Source organism: Schistocerca nitens, chromosome 6 (genome assembly GCF_023898315.1).
Source record: "Schistocerca nitens isolate TAMUIC-IGC-003100 chromosome 6, iqSchNite1.1, whole genome shotgun sequence".
In the NCBI taxonomy this organism is placed as follows: domain Eukaryota; kingdom Metazoa; phylum Arthropoda; class Insecta; order Orthoptera; family Acrididae; genus Schistocerca; species Schistocerca nitens.
This window is the reverse complement of record NC_064619.1, coordinates 662,489,404-662,507,106: the sequence shown is the minus strand read 5'-3', so window position 1 is coordinate 662,507,106 and position 17,703 is coordinate 662,489,404. Positions and strand designations below refer to the sequence as shown.

Sequence of the window (17,703 nt, the reverse complement as noted above, 5' to 3'; positions counted from 1 at the left end):
AGTGGGTCACGCCCATGTAGAACACATTTCAAAAAAAATTTAAAAATAGTTGTAGTCTTCGGAATTGAATAAATTATATATCTATTAAAAGGTAATAGTCTGCAGATTCAGAAAACGCAATAAAGTAAAAATTGAACTTTTCATCATTTTGAGCCTTTCCGGAGCCCCTTAACAATACTAAAATTAAAGTGATAGAGGTAGAAGTAACTCCTTTCATTTTATTCTTTGTGATGCCACTCTTCATTTCTGTGTTAAGAATCCTCTTGAGTATAGTAGCATGATGACAAGTTAGCAATTTTCAGATTTTTCCTTATTTGTAGTGTGAAACCTTTCTTGCTAAATTTCATGAATCTAGGCCAATGGCGAAGTACCCTGTAGGTTTTGGTGAGTGACGTAGTGAGCATCAAAATATGTTACAGGTATGGCTATATCTTTCCAATACATTGATTCAGAGGCTTATATTTATTACACTGCCAAGGAAATGTAGACCTTAGTGTATGACAAATCTGAACTTGATATGTTTACCCATTTGTATGAAAAAGGGTTCTTAACAGTCGTACGGGCAAGACGGACAGCAAAAAGACCCTGTAATGGTTCCATTTTTACTGACAAAGACACAAAACCCTAAAATTACAAAAATCTTATTGCTCAGTGATATTGTAAACAGCATTCCCATTGAAAGCGAGCAGCATTGTCTTCCTTTTTACAGGTGATGGTACTTGAAAGTGGCCTCTGTTAGTGTGTTGTCTCTTTTGCTGCATGTTTGAAATACAAATATTTCACTAGTATAATGCTAGCTATTTACTGGTTCACATGCATGTGAACAGTTCATGAATTACACGAGTAATTCTCACTTGCAGCATTGAAAGAAAAGTGGAAGGTAAACTAAATTGATAATGTTACTGCTATTGTGACTGATTAAGGATGAAATGTACATCATTTCAATGAAACAATCATTCAGATGATTTATGTAACATGTAACTGACTAACTAACTAACTAGTTGAAACATAAGCCACAGCTAAATTCAAACAAAAGTTACATCCTCAGTTCATATGTAATTTATCAGAATTCCTGGCAGTAAATTACCTTATTGATCAGTAAATTACCTTATTGATCAGTAAATTGCTCAGTAATTACCTTGAAGCAAAATTCCAAGACAAAAACTATACCTAGATTTCAGAACTGTTATAGTGATATGCACATGCATTGTGTGCTCTGTGCAGAGGGGTATGGCTTAGCATTACCACTGTGCGCTCTGTCTCTGTTCCATGCCTCACACTCCAGCAGTTGTTTACCCTGGTAACTAACAAGTCTGGGGGAGCACCACATTGTGCCACTGTTTCTGCTTCTGACTTTCCCCAGAAAAAATTAAAATGTCTGGAAATCTCTCACTGCCATTTCTTAATGTAATGCTTTGCTTTATATCACTTGCAATGAGCACTACACCAAGTACCCTCGCCACATGAAAATCGATACTAAATGTTCTACTTGCACCCTGAAGCCCACACTACATACACACAGAAAGATTCGATTGGTTGGAGCATCACATAGTAAACTGCTCCTTGTTACTGTGCATTTTACCACCATATGCTTTCTTACATGCATAACACTATATTCTTTTCTCGTGGAGGATGGTTGGAAAGGAGGGACATTAACACGCTGACGTCCAAATCGAGATGGATCCATTTGTTGTGTGGAAGCGATAGAAAAACATGTAAGGGGAGGTAATGAGACTGACTGACCTTAGTTGCCTAGATGAGTGTTTCCACATGTGCCTTGTGAATGATTTAATGGGTGCTTTAAATGCTTTTAAGTAATCGAGGTGATGCTGTTGAAATTAAATTTCTGTTAATGGCGTTTATTGTCAGAGGACAGTTCCACAATGGTCGTCTTGCAGATAATAAGTTGCAGTATTATTTCAAAATTGGTCAGCAATGCTCGAAGATGTAAAGAAGTCTAACATAAATACATGGCAGTTTCTCTTAATACAGGCCATTGACTTAATGGAACTGAATACATGGAATACACAACAGACTGAATGAACTTGACTATCATGTTACTGAGTTGACTGCCACATTGTGCACAGCTCCTCCTTAAAGACTTTTGTAGGCAGGGTTTTAAATAGTCTTGAAATACAAAGCTGTTACATTCTTAACAGCAAAATAAAATGCAGTAATTTTAAGCAATATAGGGTTATTTACATGTACCATGCAAACTACAAGAGAAGTGTTGAATCGCTGACAGGTAAACACAAAACACAAAGAGAACTTGTTAGTTTTCAGAATAAATCCTTTGATGAGCTAGAGCGCAAAATGCATACTGCCCCCCCCCTCCCCCCCAAATCACACACACACACACACACACACACACACACACACACACTCTGCACTACATTATCGTTGAGATAATCACATAAGATGAGATCTCTTGAAGTCAAGTTACTGTGGGGGCCCATTGTGGGAAGCACATCCAATCCAACACTGAGACAGTACATTCAGTACTCAGGCAATCAGAAAAATCTGATAGAAAGTGTGATAGAGTGTGAGCTTGTTGCAGAATTAAATCTCCACTGTCTTACTGTTAACTGTGGCTTAAGTCATTGCTGAAGCATGCCCATGTACACGAAATCAACCACTTTTCTCTCCACAAAGAAAAATTGTCCATAAACTTGTGAAGAGGAATCGGCACAAAAAATTTTTAGATGAATCACTAATGTGATCACGATCATGTGTGGGTGTTCTGTGCTCCAGACTAACATGTTATGAGGAGTCACCTTTTCAGACACTTGTTCATTGAAAATCAACTTCTGCCAGAAACTGTCTTTCTTCAGTAGCAGCTGCAAATCATCACAAAAGTCAGAACAAAGCTCAGTCTGCTGAGTTGCCAGTGCATTAACAACTGCAGCTGGTATGGTTTTACATGCAGATGTGTGCGTAGAATGCTACAGACAGTCGACTATGGTATCTGCCGTTCTCTGCTCGCATGTATCAACAACTTCTTCGGGCTCCTGACTTAATTCCTGCACACACTTCACCTTGTCTACAGACAATCTCGGCCAGCCTGCTTTTCCCACACCACACAGACAGCCAGTATCACAGAAAGTGGTGCACCAACCAGTGTATTGTTTTGTCTGTTGGAGCTTTTTATCTGATATGGAATGAAATCACTGAACCATCACAGTTGATTCACTTCTGTGTGTGTTTCCACTATGGTTCCAACATATTTGAAGACATCAACTTTTTTCAACTGTTCCCCTGCCAGACTCAGTTCTGTTGTAGATCCCTGCCTCTTCCTGGTCAGGGTCATGAACTCTCCACACAATCCAACCAGCCCTGCCCATCCATCTTTTTGCTGCTGAACTTCATCTTCCTTATTTCCTCAGTTCAGCAAAGCCCAGCGACTTCTCATCATTCTCTGTAATTCTGTCTGCTGTCTTGTGCATTCTGTCACCCAGGACAACAACAAAAATGTAATTATGCAAGTGCACTTCCTATTTTTTTTTTTAACCACAATTCTTTTTTCCAGTCAGTTTCCTCATATTCTATGTTAATGTATCTTCTACGTCTGTGGTATATTTCTTTTACCTTGTCAGTTGCACAGTTTCATGCACCTTTGTTGTCAAAGACTTTCCTTAACTTACTATTGCACACACTGTCAAGCTCCTTAAGATTAGGGAAGATCAACAACAGATCTTGTCGATGCTCATTGTTTGTCCTGCAGCTGCCCTACTGCAAAAATAAGATATGTTGCCGTTCCTTCCATTTTCTTCTTGACTTTTTGTCCCTTATTCTATTCCTTGGTATTTTCTCAAATATTTTTGCACAGTTGCCAGCACATCAGTGTCACCCTTCTAGTTGTTATACTGTATTTTGAAGGCAGGGACAATCATTTGTTTGTTCCAGTGTTTTGAGGTTGTTTTCTCCCTCCAAACTACCTTCATAACAAGTATAGTCACTGTTTTCCCTGCGATTCCAACTACTTGTACCATTTATGCTGACTTTATATACACATCTGGTGCCTTTCCTCCTTTCATACTGCCCAGTGCTGGATTCTAGTTCTGCCCATATCAAATCCTTTTCAATTGATCTCTCCCCGTGTGGCCTCTCCCCGTCAGTTATCCAATGTGAATTTAAGAGAGATGTGAAGTGGTATTCCCACGTTACTTTCAACTTTTTGTATTGTTTACTTATTTTCCATTTCATCCAGCATAGTAGTGTTTTTACTCTCACCTTTCCTCTTTCCCTTCATCATCCCTTACAATAATTTTCTGTTGTCTTTGCTGTCTTCCCCTATCACCTCAGTTCACTGTCCCATCTGTTTCCTCCACTCCTCTGCTGCAATCTTCTGGACTTGTTCCTCCTTGGTATTTTATCCTTGGGTTGATTCTTCTTGGTACTGCATACTGTGTCCTTTGCTGAAACCATAGCTGCTGCAGTCACCACAGACGCCTACTGCAGTGGCAACACTGCAGACAGACCAGCGATGCGAGTTGCCGACTCCGCTGTGAAGTCTGGCTAATACAAGAGTGTTTGAGTGTTCACAAGCAAGTACCACAGTTGACAACAAACACATACGTGCGGCCAAAGTCCATCAGAGGGCATCAACCAGCAGCAGCGGAAGGGGGTGCGACGATCAACGAACTTTTTCCTGGCAATCACATGTGTGCAAATAGTGCCAGAAATAATTTTCCGCTGGGGCTAGATAACCAGTGCCTGGCCGTTCAGTGGGTAGTTCTAGACTCGCTGAGTGAGTGAGGAGAAGATCGGCTTTCCATCAGAGTTTTCTATTAGATCATTTAATGTTGTTGTTCTTCCAATATGTGCAGTGCTGTTTCTGATTTTCTTATTTACTGTAAGGCTTGCACTCATATTTCCTCCCTGTAATAAAACACATTAATTGATTAGAATTGTTTCTCACATTTATGATAATGCTACTTCATGCCATTTGAGATTATTTGACTCCTCTTCCAATGTCATTAACCTATCTTTCTCTCCTAGAGTTCTGCAATTTATTTACAATATAAATCTTTATTTTGCTCTAGTGCCAGTCTGTACAGTCTGTAGTTACAACAGATAATATTTAGCGTAATTATTCTGAATATTATTTCTTGTTAAAAGTACTGAATCATGATTGATGACAAGTATTAATTTAAGTGGTTATTTATTGTAAAAGTTCAATAATGGAGATTTTTCTGCACAGGCTTGTGAAGGGTATGAACTTCTCTGCAGTTGTGTTTGACACTGCACCAACTGGCCACACACTTAGATTGTTGTCATTCCCTCAAGTTGTTGAAAAAGGACTTGGCAAGATTATACGATTGAAAATGAAAATTAGCCCTTTCGTTTCCCAGGTATGTGTAATTAAAAGAATGTGTTGTTAGCAGTAGCAAAGTAAGAAAATTTAAGAACTGCAACAGAAAGAAAAGTTTAAGACATGTATGTAAATTATATATCCACTACAGCAGCTCTTTTTTTTTATTTTTTTTATTTTTTTTTTTATTAATACATAGTATGTCAGTTCCTTTTTTCGACATTGGTGTGAAATTACAGGTGTATATGAATGCTTTCAATAATATTGGTAGCATTTAGTATCATACTAGGCATATTTTTTAGCAGAATGACCATCAAAGATCCCATCTTTTTCTGTAATTTGCAACATTGTCTAATGATAAAATTTATTGCAACATTTTAAAAACTTGCTTTATTTACACCATTTACAAAGTCAGAGATCTGAAGCAAATACAAGTAAACGTAGGTTGCAGTGCAGTGTGTCTCCATGCTACACAACTGCAAATAGATCATGGTTCATACATTCACTTCTTTTCACATTTTTTGATGCTTTTTATTTTTATCATCATAATTATTATTGTCGTCATTGTTGTTGTTGTCGTCTTCTTCAGATGTGTGTAAAGGTACGGAGGTACAAGGCATATTGAAAAAGAAAGGGCCTTTCAGTCATTAAAAAGGGTATTAGATAGCAGTTTTTTTTTGCCCAGAGATTTACTTCACTTTTCCACATAGTCACTGTTCATTTCCAAGCTCTTTCCATAGTTTTAATCTACTAGATTTTTCAAACCATTTGCATAAAACTTCTCCACCTGGAAAATGGAAACAACTTACATCTGTGGTCTTGAGTTCCTCGTCATCATCAAACCATTGTTTCAGGTACAGGAAGACATATAGGAGCTGTGTGTGGAGTTTTGACTGTACGGAGAGTGGTCAAAAAGTTCACAATGAAAGTGATGCATCTTATTCTTGGTATGGACAACGGAGTGGAAACATGTCTGCTTATGAAGGAAGTTTATCTTTTCACACAATTTATGATATCCGAGCTTTTTTGTGACAGTTGTGTAAATTGTGGAGTCTCCAACATCAGGAAATTCATCAGCCATATCTCCAACCATCAGTTTTTGGTCCACTTGGTCCACGATTTCATTCCCCCCTGCGGGTTCGGGGGTAAGAATAGGCCCGCGGTATTCCTGCCTGTCGTAAGAGGCGACTAAAAGGAGTCTCAAATGTTTCGGCCTAATGTGATGGTCCCCTCTCGGGTTTGACCTCCATCTTTCTAAATTATTCCGAAGAGCGAGCCACTTGGGGAAGGGCGCCTTACTTGGTGCCTTGTGTCCATGTTGTGTTCAGAACTTTCGCCATCTTCTTCGTCGTTGCATTGCAGTCCTGCCCGCTCTCCATCGCTTGGCATGGCTACGCTCTTGCGTACCCTTTCTGCCAAACACTGTGCAGGGCCCTTTTCTGCACTGACGGCGACCATGGACCACATGTCACCTAACATCCAGCACGGTAGCCAGTCCGTTGTGGTGGGGCCGCCATGTACCCTCTTGGTTGTAGCCCCCTGACAACACAGGGATCGCTCTACTGATGCCTGCGCCGTTAACTCCCCACGTATGCCTAGGAGTAGATGCCCATCTCCTTGGGGCATCAGGACTCCCGGCAATGGCCGTCCTGCCAGATGGCTATTGCTGCGGCTGGGTGGCGCCCGTGGGGAGGGCCCTTGGTCGGAGTAGGTGGCATCAGGGCGGATGACCCGCAATGAAGCGTGGTACATCATCTATCGCTGGTGGGCCTCCACCAGCAGTCTCTAAGCAATCGAGGTCTAACCTCAACGGGAAAAAATGTGATCAGAGATCGTTTCCCTCCCTAGCTACTCCATGGGAGGAACGTCTTGCTAAAGAAGGCAGTGGAGAATATTCACCCCGGTACCTCGTGTATACGCGGGTTGATGGAGAATCGTTCCTGTCGACCAAGCTCCAGTTTTTTGTGGAGCATTTAGAGGACAAGTTCGGGGAGGTGGAGGGCTTGTCCAAGATGCGCTCTGGTTCTGTGCTCATCAAAACGGCATCCTCTGCCCAGTCACGGAGGTTGCTCAATTGTGACAAGTTGGGGGATGTTTCCGTTAGCATCACGCCGCGTAAGAGTCTCAACATGGTCCAGGGTATTATATTCCACAGGGATCTTCTTCTGCAGTCCGACGATGAATTACGCGCCACCCTCGAACGACGAGGTGTTCACTTCGTCCGGCGCGTCCATCGGGGTCCGAGGGATAATCAGGTAGCCACCGGTGCCTTCATCTTGGCCTTCGAAGGTGATGTATTACCCGAAAAGGTCAAGGTGATGGTTTACCGTTGTGATGTGAAGCCATATATCCCTCCTCCGATGCGGTGTTTTAAATGCTGAAAGTTCGGGCACATGTCATCTCGTTGTACTTCCAGCCTCATGTGTCGGGATTGTGGACGTCCTTCGCATCCCGATACTCCATGTGCCCCGCCTCCTATCTGTGTTAACTGCGGAGAACACCATTCCCCCTGCTCGCCGGACTGTAGGATATTGCAGAAAGAAAGGAAGATAATGGAATATAAGACCCTGGACCGGCTGACCTACCCCGAGGCTAGACGGAAATATGAGAGGCTCCATCCTGTGGCAATGACGTCAACCTACGCCGCTGCTGCAACGACGGTTCTCCCATCATCACGAATCGGCTCTAAGATCGGTCAGCATCCACCAGCCCCCTTGCTTGTGGGGGGCACTTCACACCCTGTTGCTCCTGCTCCATCTTCTCCAGGAGCAACACCCTCCCAACCATCGGGGACATCAGCTCCCCCTTCCCAGCCGGAGAAGCGTAAGACTTCTTCGGCTACTCTTGCCAGGAAGGGATCCCTTGGGGACCTCCCTTCGCAAGTTCCGACCAGCGGCACAGCAGACACCGGCAAGTGGCTCAAACAACCACCAGCCCCTGGTCGTAGGGCCTCCCGGTCGTCCTCCGTCCCTGAGACTGACCCTGTGAAGCCCTCTAAGCCCTCCAAGCCTGAACCACCGAAGGCACAACGGGAGAAACAGAAACAGAACCAGAAGAAAGTCCCCAAGAATACCAACATTGCGGTGGCACCCGTCCCACCGCTTACTACAAGCTCCGCCTCGGAGGACGAGGTGGAGATTCTGGCGTCCGCTGAGGACCTCGATCTCAGCGGTCCCTCAGACGCCATGAATAGCACTAGCGCGGGTGCTCAATCGGAGGCAGCAGGTGACCCGGCGGCGTAATCTGCCTTCCCAGTCCCATCACGCCTTTCCCAGCCATGGACAACACCATCCTCCAGTGGAACTGCAGCGGTTTCTTCCACCATCTAGCTGAGCTCCGCCAACTTATCAGCCTTCACCCTTTCTTCTGCATTGCTCTCCAGGAAACTTGGTTTCCAGCAATGCGAACCCCCGCCCTCCGTGGCTATCGGGGTTATTATAAGAACCGAGCAGCTTATGAAAGGGTGTCTGGTGGCGTCTGCATATATGTCCTTCACACTCTGCACAGCGAGTCTGTCCCTCTCCAGACGCCTTTAGAGGCTGTCGCTGTACGGGTGTGGACGCCACAGGCTGTTACCGTCTGCAGTCTTTACATTCCACCGGATGGTGATGTCTCGCAGCATGTCCTGGCTGCACTGGTCGCCCAATTGCCGCCACCTTTCTTGCTATTGGGCGACTTCAACGCCCATAATAACCCTCTGTGGGGTGGGTCAGTGGCAACAGGTCGAGGTGCCATCGTTGAGAATTTATTGTTGCAGCTCGATCTCTCGCTGTTAAATGATGGTGCCTTCACACACTTCAGTGTGGCGCATGGCACCTACTCCGCCATTGACCTTTCACTCTGTAGCCATAGCCTCTTACCGTCTGTCCAATGGAGTGTGCATGACGACCTGTGTGGTAGTGACCACTTTCCGATCTTTTTGTCACTACCACAGCGCCACTCTTCTGGGCGCCCTAGCAGATGGGCTATGAATAAGGCTGACTGGGACTTGTTCTCCTCCACTGCCGCTTTTGAGCCTCTCTCTACTGATGACATTGATGCGGTGGTTCAATCGGTCACCACCGGCATCGTTACTGCCGCCGAATCTGCCGTTCCCCGTTCTTCTGGGTCCCCTCGGCGGAAGGCTGTGCCTTGGTGGTCGCCTGAGATCGCTGAAGCGATTAAAGATCGCCGGCGGGCGCTCCAGCGTCACAAGCGACATCCCTCCATAGACCACCTTATCGCCTTCAAACGGCTGCGTGCGCGGGCCCGCCTCCTTATCCGCCAAGGCAAGAAGGAGTGCTGGGAGCGGTATGTGTCCACCATTGGCCTCCATGTCACTCCATCGCAGGTCTGGGCCAAGATTCGACGCGTCTACGGCTATCGGCCACCTGTCAGCGTCCCTGCGCTCTCACTGAATTGAGCAGTTTGTACTGACTCCGACGTCATTGCAAATCGCTTAGCAGAGCATTTTGCTATGAGTTCCGTTTCTGCGAATTACCCCCAGGCCTTCCGCTCCATTAAAGAGCGGATGGAACGTCGGAGCCTTTCGTTTCGCACCAACCACCTAGAATCATACAATGCTCCATTTAGTGAGTGGGAATTTCGCAGTGCCCTAGCTGCTTGCCCTGATACCGCTCCTGGGCCAGATGGCATCCACTGTCAGATGCTGAAACACCTTTCAGTGGACTGCCAGCGGCGCCTTCTCGATCTTTACAACCGTCTTTGGGTCGAGGGGGAGTTTCCGTCGCAATGGCGGGAAGGCATCGTCATCCCCGTTTTGAAACCTGGAAAGAACCCTCTGGAGGTGGACAGCTACCGTCCCATTAGCCTCACCAATGTTCTTTGCAAGTTGCTTGAACGGTTGGTGAGCCGGCGCTTGAATTGGGTACTGGAGTCTCGGGGCCTTCTGGCTCCGTCTCAGGGTGGGTTCCGTAAAGGCCGCTCCGCCACCGACAATCTGGTGAGCCTGGAGTCGGCCATCAGTGCTGCCTTTGCCCGCCGTCAGCACCTGGTCGCTGTCTTTTTCGACATGCGGAAGGCGTACGATACGACATGGCATCATCACATCCTTTCTACGCTTCATGGATGGGGTCTTCGTGGTCCTCTGCCGATTTTTATCTGCAATTTTCTGTCGTGTCGTACCTTCCGCGTGCAAGTCGCGGCCTCGTATAGTTCCTCCCACGTCCAGGAGAACGGTGTGCCACAGGGTTCTGTTTTAAGTGTCTGTCTGTTTTTAATAGCCATTAACGGGCTTGCTGCGGCCGTGGGAACTTCTGTCTCCGCTTCCCTGTATGCTGACGACTTTTGCCTTTACTACAGCTCTACTGGCATTGCAGCTGTTGAACGTCAGCTACAGGGCGCTATCCGCAAGGCGCAGTCTTGGGCTGTAGCGCATGGGTTTCAGTTTTCGGCAGCCAAGACCCGCGTTATGCATTTCTGCCGGCGCCGAACAGTCCATCCTGAGCCGCGGCTTTATCTTGCCGACGAACTGCTTGCTGTGGTGGAGACCCACAGGTTTTTGGGGGTGGTTTTCGATGCCCGGTTGACTTGGCTGCCTCATATCCGGCAGCTCAAACAGGCGTGTTGGCGGCATCTCAATGCTCTGCGATGTTTGAGCCACACCCGCTGGGGTGCCGACCGCTCTACCCTGTTACGGCTCTACCAGGCGTTCATCCAGTCCCGCCTGGATTATGGGAGCCTGGCTTATGGCTCAGCATCCCCATCTGCGTTACGGGTGCTGGACCCAATTCTCCACAGCGGGCTACGCCTTGCCAGTGGTGCTTTCCGCACCAGCCCTGTGGACAGCATACTAGTGGAGGCAGGTGTACCTCCACTGCGGTTCCGACGCCAACGTTTGCTGGCCGCTTATACTGCCCATGTTCTCAGCTCGCCCGGGCATCCTAACTATCGTCTCCTGTTCCCGCCATCGGTCGTCCGTCTGCCAGAACGTCGGCCCCGCTCTGGTTGTACAATAGCGGTCCGCGTCAAAGAGCTTCTCTGCGGGCTTGGGTTTTTCCCTGTTCCACCTCCTTTCCGGGCGCCTCTGCGTACACCCCCGTGGTGTGTTCCTCGCCCTTGCCTTCGGCTCGACTTGGCACAGGGCTCGAAGGACTCGGTCCCTCCAGAGGCCTTCCGCTGCCGCTTTTTTTCCATCCTGGCCACGTATCAGGGCTCTGGAATTGTTTACACCGACGGTTCGATGGTTGCTGGTCGTGTCGGGTATGCGCTAACTCTAGGGGCCCATTCCGAACAACGTTCCTTGCCGGATGGCTGCAGCGTTTACACTGCTGAGCTGGTCGCCATCTTTCGTGCCCTAGAGTATATCCGCTCCTGCTCAGGTGAGTCCTTCGTTATCTGTAGCGATTCCCTGAGCGGTTTACGAGCTCTCGACCAGTGTTTTCCTCGTTCTCGTCTGGTGATGGCTATCCATGAGTCCCTGCATACTCTTGCGCGTTGCGGCCGCTCTGTGGTCTTTGTGTGGACCCCCGGTCATGTCGGTATCCCGGGCAATGAACATGCTGACCGCCTGGCGAAGGAGGCCACGAGACAACCGTCTCTGGATGTTGGCCTCCCAGAGACTGATTTGCGGGCAGTCCTCTGCCGAAAAGTTTTTGCGATTTGGGACGCTGAATGGCACGATCGGATCACGCACAATAAACTCCGTGCCATTAAGGAGACGACGACTGTGTGGCGGTCATCCATGCGAGCCAACCGCAGGGACTCAGTCGTCCTTTGTCGGCTCCGCATTGGCCACTCCCGGCTGACACACAGTTATTTACTGCGCCGGGAGGACCCTCCTGTATGTCGCTGCGGGGCGGCTTTGACAGTGGCCCACATTTTGTTGGCCTGCCCCCTTTTAGCTGTGGTCAGGCAGACATTTGCGCTGCCTGATACGCTCCCTGCCCTTTTATCCGATGACCCTGTTATGGCTGGCTTAGTTTTACGTTTTATTCGGGCAGGGGGTTTTTATCGTTTACTCTGAGTGTTTGTTCTGTTCTTTTGTGTTGATTCTGGCCATTGGCCTACGATTTTACGCTGAGTTTTTAATGTGTTCTCGGTGGTTGGCTTTTCCTTTTTATCTCTATGGTCGGCCAACCACCATCACACTCTGTGTGATTTTAATTTGTCTTGTCTGAGCTCTGTAAGAGTATTTCTTGTCCTGTGTCGTCTGACGTTTTTCCTGCTGTTCGTTTTTCTTCTCTTTGGGTGGTTTTAATTTTTTGGAAAGAGGGACCGATGACCGTCGCAGTCTGGTCCCTTTAATCCCCCAAACCAACCAACCAACCACGATTTCATTGGTTTGGGTACTGGGCCTACCACACCACTCCCCATTGCACACATATGTACGGCAACTTTTGAAGTCTTGATACCATTGTCTAATGTATTCTTCAATCATTGGTGTAGGCTCATAAACTAAAGTGTGCATCATTTATGACAGCGGCCGAGTTTAGGTTCGTTCTGCGCATCTGACGTCACAAAACACAGTCAGCCAATGAACAGAGAACGACGTTGCCAGAGCTTGACTGCAGTGCAGAGCATGGACGAGTGTCTTCAGTTTTAGAAACATTGTCATAAATAAAGTAATTGAACAAAAGCAATGTCATGATAGCAGACTTTCTTTTATAGAAAGTTTGGAAAAAGCATTCTTTGTACCAATTGCTTCATATTCTATTAATTAATTAAACCAAACAAGCAATAAGCCTCCTGATTCAGGCGATAGCAAGGAAAAGTGTTTGTATCATTCTCACTAACTGCTTTTTCGCAATAAAGAACAGCGGTAATTGTTATTTCCTATTGTACTTCGACGAAACGTAATTCATAGTCATACCAACAGTGTTTGTCGGTATTTTGTGTGATATTTTAAAGTCCTCCGGGAGATGCATTGAATGACGAGCTGCATTAGCGTAATGGTGAAAGTGTACGACTGCTAAGCCAAAGGTTCTGAGTTCAAACCGTGTTTGGTGCTTAATATTTTCTTTATTTAAAAACAATATTGAAGTGTCTTACTTCATGAATTTTATTCGTTTGAATGTAATTTTTTGAAATTTTTAGTGGCAACTAAAATCGACCATATGGAAAGTATACGCTATGGGCTTTTACCTCTGCAAACTCTTCAAAATTTCATGCAGTGGTTTACTACATCTAATGCTGCACAATAACTGCGTTGAACATTGAAACAAAAATTAAGTCATTTATGGGGGGAAGGGATCAGTCAAGAAGATGTGTAAAAATCAAATTTTTGGGCCAAATAGTTTTTATGAAGTCGAATGATAAAGTGTGTCAAAGCAGTTGAAACACCATGTGTCTGCACAGGCGAGCAATGCAATGATGACAAAATCGCGCGCACATTGCGGAATGCGGGGAGCACGTCTCTGTAGCAGCGAAAGGGTTAATGCGGCCATGGTGGCTTTACTTCATAAACTGCACACTCCCCCCTAAATGTAAGTTTGCGAACTATACTATGGCGCTGCTTCTCTTGGCACGTACAACTGGCAACGCAGCAATCTCCCGCGTCTGGGCGGGCATGCGCAAACCGCCAAGATAAAAGAATTTAACTATAGCCACAACTGTTGATGGTTTCAAGCAGCTGAAAATCCATTTGCACATGAAAATACAGTTACAGCAAGGATTTCACAAGTATCAGGAGGAATTTTTGTAAAAGGTGCCATTTCAGTTACCCATAGTCAAATGACTACTGAATTAAAACAAATGACTTCATGGTTTTATAGATGAGCAATAGATAGAACAGCATTTGGGCAACTTTGACCTATGCTGCCAACATTTAAATAAAAGAAAATGCCCCTTACTTTTTGAGTACACCATGTGTTTGTGATAATTTCTTTATGCATGTCAGTAAATAATTTTAGGAGTGAAGGTACCAACTCACCAGATAGTTATTCTGAGTCATTGATAGACAGATACACAACTTGTCAAATAGGCCAATTTCATGGTATTTTTTGTGCTTCCCTCTACCGTGAAGAACCTTTCATTCCAAAGCTGTGGAAGAAAATCTGCTTCACATTACTGTCAGCTTTGTCAGTTTCTCCATTATGGGCAAGATTTTAAATGAACAGCAGCAAATGTTGAACATAGTTTAATGTACAAAATCGTTGTGGCTTTTGTGGCCACTTATTGACATATTGCCTATTGGCTTCGGTCTCGGGTTCTTCAGCCAGTGTGTGTTTGACATTTTCTGACTTCATATTGCTCAAAGAAAGTGTATGGACTATATACAAACCAAATATGAAAGTGTGTCTCAGATCAACAAAAGACAAAAGGGCCCAAGGACCAATTGCAATGTCAGGAATATACTGCATACTCTGTACATTTGGAAGAGTGTATGTGGGAAAGACGAATCCACAAATCCATATAAACCAGGATCACAGAACATAAATGGTACTGTGGGTTGCGACATATCGAGAAATTGGCTATGGTGAAGCCTGTGCTGTGTGAGGCTGACAGTATAATAAAACTCACCAGGATGGAACTGCTCATGGTGGAGAAGAGCTGTCGTGCCTGCTCGTTCAGGGAAGCCATAGAAATCCACAAAAATTATGAAAGCTTAAACAAAAAAGAGGAATGCCTCAAGCTAAATGGAGCATGGGTTCCTGTACTGCAGTGAACTAACATTGCAGGTAGCAAGGAGAGAACACAGCAGTAATGACCAGGGAAAAGCCCTCAGATGTTGACACAATAGGTACTTATGATCTGTGGTCGTAAGCTTATTGCCAGTCCATCATGAGCAATGGAGTGTGAAATTTTAACAATGCCAGCCATTTATGCTGGTGGAACATCAGAAAAGTCACTAAACAAATGTCAAGAGAAGAATCAAAGCCAGAAGCCAACAGGCATTATGTCTTAATGTAATTTATATAATGATGTGAATTACATTTTAAGTACTCTTTATAGCTTTCACTCACTGCTACTTAATTTTGTCTGAAGGTAATAAAGTAATCTGAGAAAAAAAAAAATAGAACTGTCAAAGAATGATTGCAGGCTATTGCAGTTCCATTTTCTAATTCTTACTGGAAACCAGATCTTTTAGAGCCCAAGCATATTTTAGTGCTGTTGTACTTTCTTCATGCACTGGTTTCTTTCTATTGCATGGTAAGAGTGCTATAGGATCCTACAGATGCTGTCATGAATGATTGTGGGTTAGTTTAAGCTTGTTCTGCGCACCTGCGTCATGCATTGTCTGACAGCCAGTGAACATTCAGTGCAAAGCACATGCATGTGCATACCACACTTGTTGCTTAGAACCAGCAACAATGCGAACTCTGTTGTGCCTTGACTGGGATAAACTGCCTTCATTCATGAATCAGACTAGGCATAAAAAATGTCGATTGATACCTTGAGAACTTTTTTTGTCTATTCACCTCACATGATCACTTTGTTGGACAGAAAAGTGCACCAGGTTAGCAGTTTCTGAAATATGCCCTGAAGTGGGATATACAGTTTAAAATGGAATACAAATATCACCGCTTTCAGAAAAGCGTCACATGTACAGGATGAAAAAATATAAAAGGAGAAAGCTATGTGTAAGTAATATCTTCTGGATGATTAGGTCCATCATTTTCCTCTTTTGGTACTTCAACAATGCACTCTTTCAAAACCTTCTACTGGGGTCTTCTAAGGTGGGTTCTGATGTTTACCAGTGACTCAAGAATGTTGAAAGCTGGTTATGCATTCACATGTAAACGGATGTTCTCCCACTTTTTTTCTAAAGAAGTGTGGGGTGTTATGGGTGGCCCGTTATTTTTAGAAAGGTATTGATAGGAGTCAGTACAAGATGGGGCTGGAGGGATGTTTCCAAAAAGTCAGAAAAAAAAAACAAGAAAAATTATTATTGTGCTGCCAAATTGGCCTCCTGGGAATTGTTTGTATTCCTAACAGCATATTATTCACTGTCTTGATTGCTGAAATATTTGACATAATCTCTTTTCCTCTCATACTCATACTTGGAGGTCACTACAGTGTTCCCATACTTTCCTTCTGTAAATGTTAAATCCATAGATGTATGATTTACAGATCTAACAGTACTCTGAGAACAGGGCATGCTGGGTGTGTCGTAGCACAAATAAGTATTTAGACACCAATTTGATCTACCGTCCAGCCCGGAAGCAAGCAGTACTAAACACGCTCTTTCTTTCTGTTTTCTCTCTGGAATGCCTGCTATTAGTATCTAGCCAGTAGCTATGGCCTACCGATAAGAGCCTGAGAAATATTTATCCCTTAATTCCTCTTCTTCAGAAAAAGCATGGAAGAATGCCTTTATGTAATGGAACATGACACTGACCTGTGGACATCTGAAGACCAACCCAGGAGGGGGGTCAAAACTTGGCATTGTTGAAGAAATAGAACGGAAAAATGGTGTGACATAGTCACTCCAAAGATTGGCATATATTTAGAATGACCTCAGAAGCCTGCGAACTTATAGAAGGTTATATAATATCAACTGCAATATTTATCTGACTGTAAGTAGTAGTTTTTCCCAAATTCGTCATTCGAAAAATATGGGCAGTTACATTGACAAATTAAGCCTTGGTTGCTGAGTCAATGTTTTTTTACATTATGTTATAGCATAACATAGTTGGCTTACATTTGCAGATGAAGGTTTGGTAATTGTGATGAAGCACAAGTTCAAACAATTTCAGAAATATGAGCAGGGGACTGGAGGCAGCAGCTCGAACAAAAACTGGGAGAAGCATGGGGAGAGGAGTAGTGAGGAGGCTTCGTACTGAGTCGTGCTGTCAACAGTAACCATGCATACCATATTAAGTGCATTTGTGAACTTTTACCACACAACTGACATTTTCCTGAATCGTAATGTAGTTGGAATTGAGTAGTACAAATGGGCAGATATTCAACAATAGTATACGTTGCTACAGACAATTGACTAGGCATAAAAAATGTCAATTGATACTTTGAACTTTTTACTGTTTTTGTCTAAATGTGACACAAGAAACAAAATACAGGGTACAACAATGTCATTTTGGCTTGTACTGCTTCAGGGTATATTTCCAAGGTTAGCAACAAATGCTGAATCAGGCACAATGTGTTCATATTTTGTGCTGCTCCAACACCAGGGAGCCAAGAGACCAACATATTGTTGTTTTTATTCTGAATTTAGTAGCATTTTCCATCACTTTCATGTTAGCATGCAAATTTTGTGAGAGTAAAAGTAACAATAGTATTCACTGTGCTTTCATTGTCAACACTGTAATAACAGTAAATTGAAGCAATCAATAATGACTGAAATGAGAACTGTGTCTTTGTTGGGGTACATGGATGTAAGTGTTCAAGTTTTATAATTAGTTCATACAGACAATATAATGCTATTTTCGTCATGGTAGTCATCATGACTATTCTTGGCAAGTCTGACATGGTGAAATGAAGGGAAAAATTAATAA

At 44.4% G+C, this 17,703-nt stretch overlaps 1 protein-coding gene across 1 annotated transcript in view; it reads left to right on the top strand.

The window, feature by feature from the left end:
* The window catches only part of LOC126262870 (ATPase ASNA1 homolog), a 91,154-nt gene that overhangs the window by 55,581 nt on the left and 17,870 nt on the right, over window positions 1-17,703 (top strand). The window contains exon 4 of the mRNA XM_049959736.1: window positions 5,201-5,351. Within this exon, the coding sequence (XP_049815693.1) occupies window positions 5,201-5,351 (151 nt within the window). The remainder of the gene's footprint in view (window positions 1-5,200; window positions 5,352-17,703) is intronic.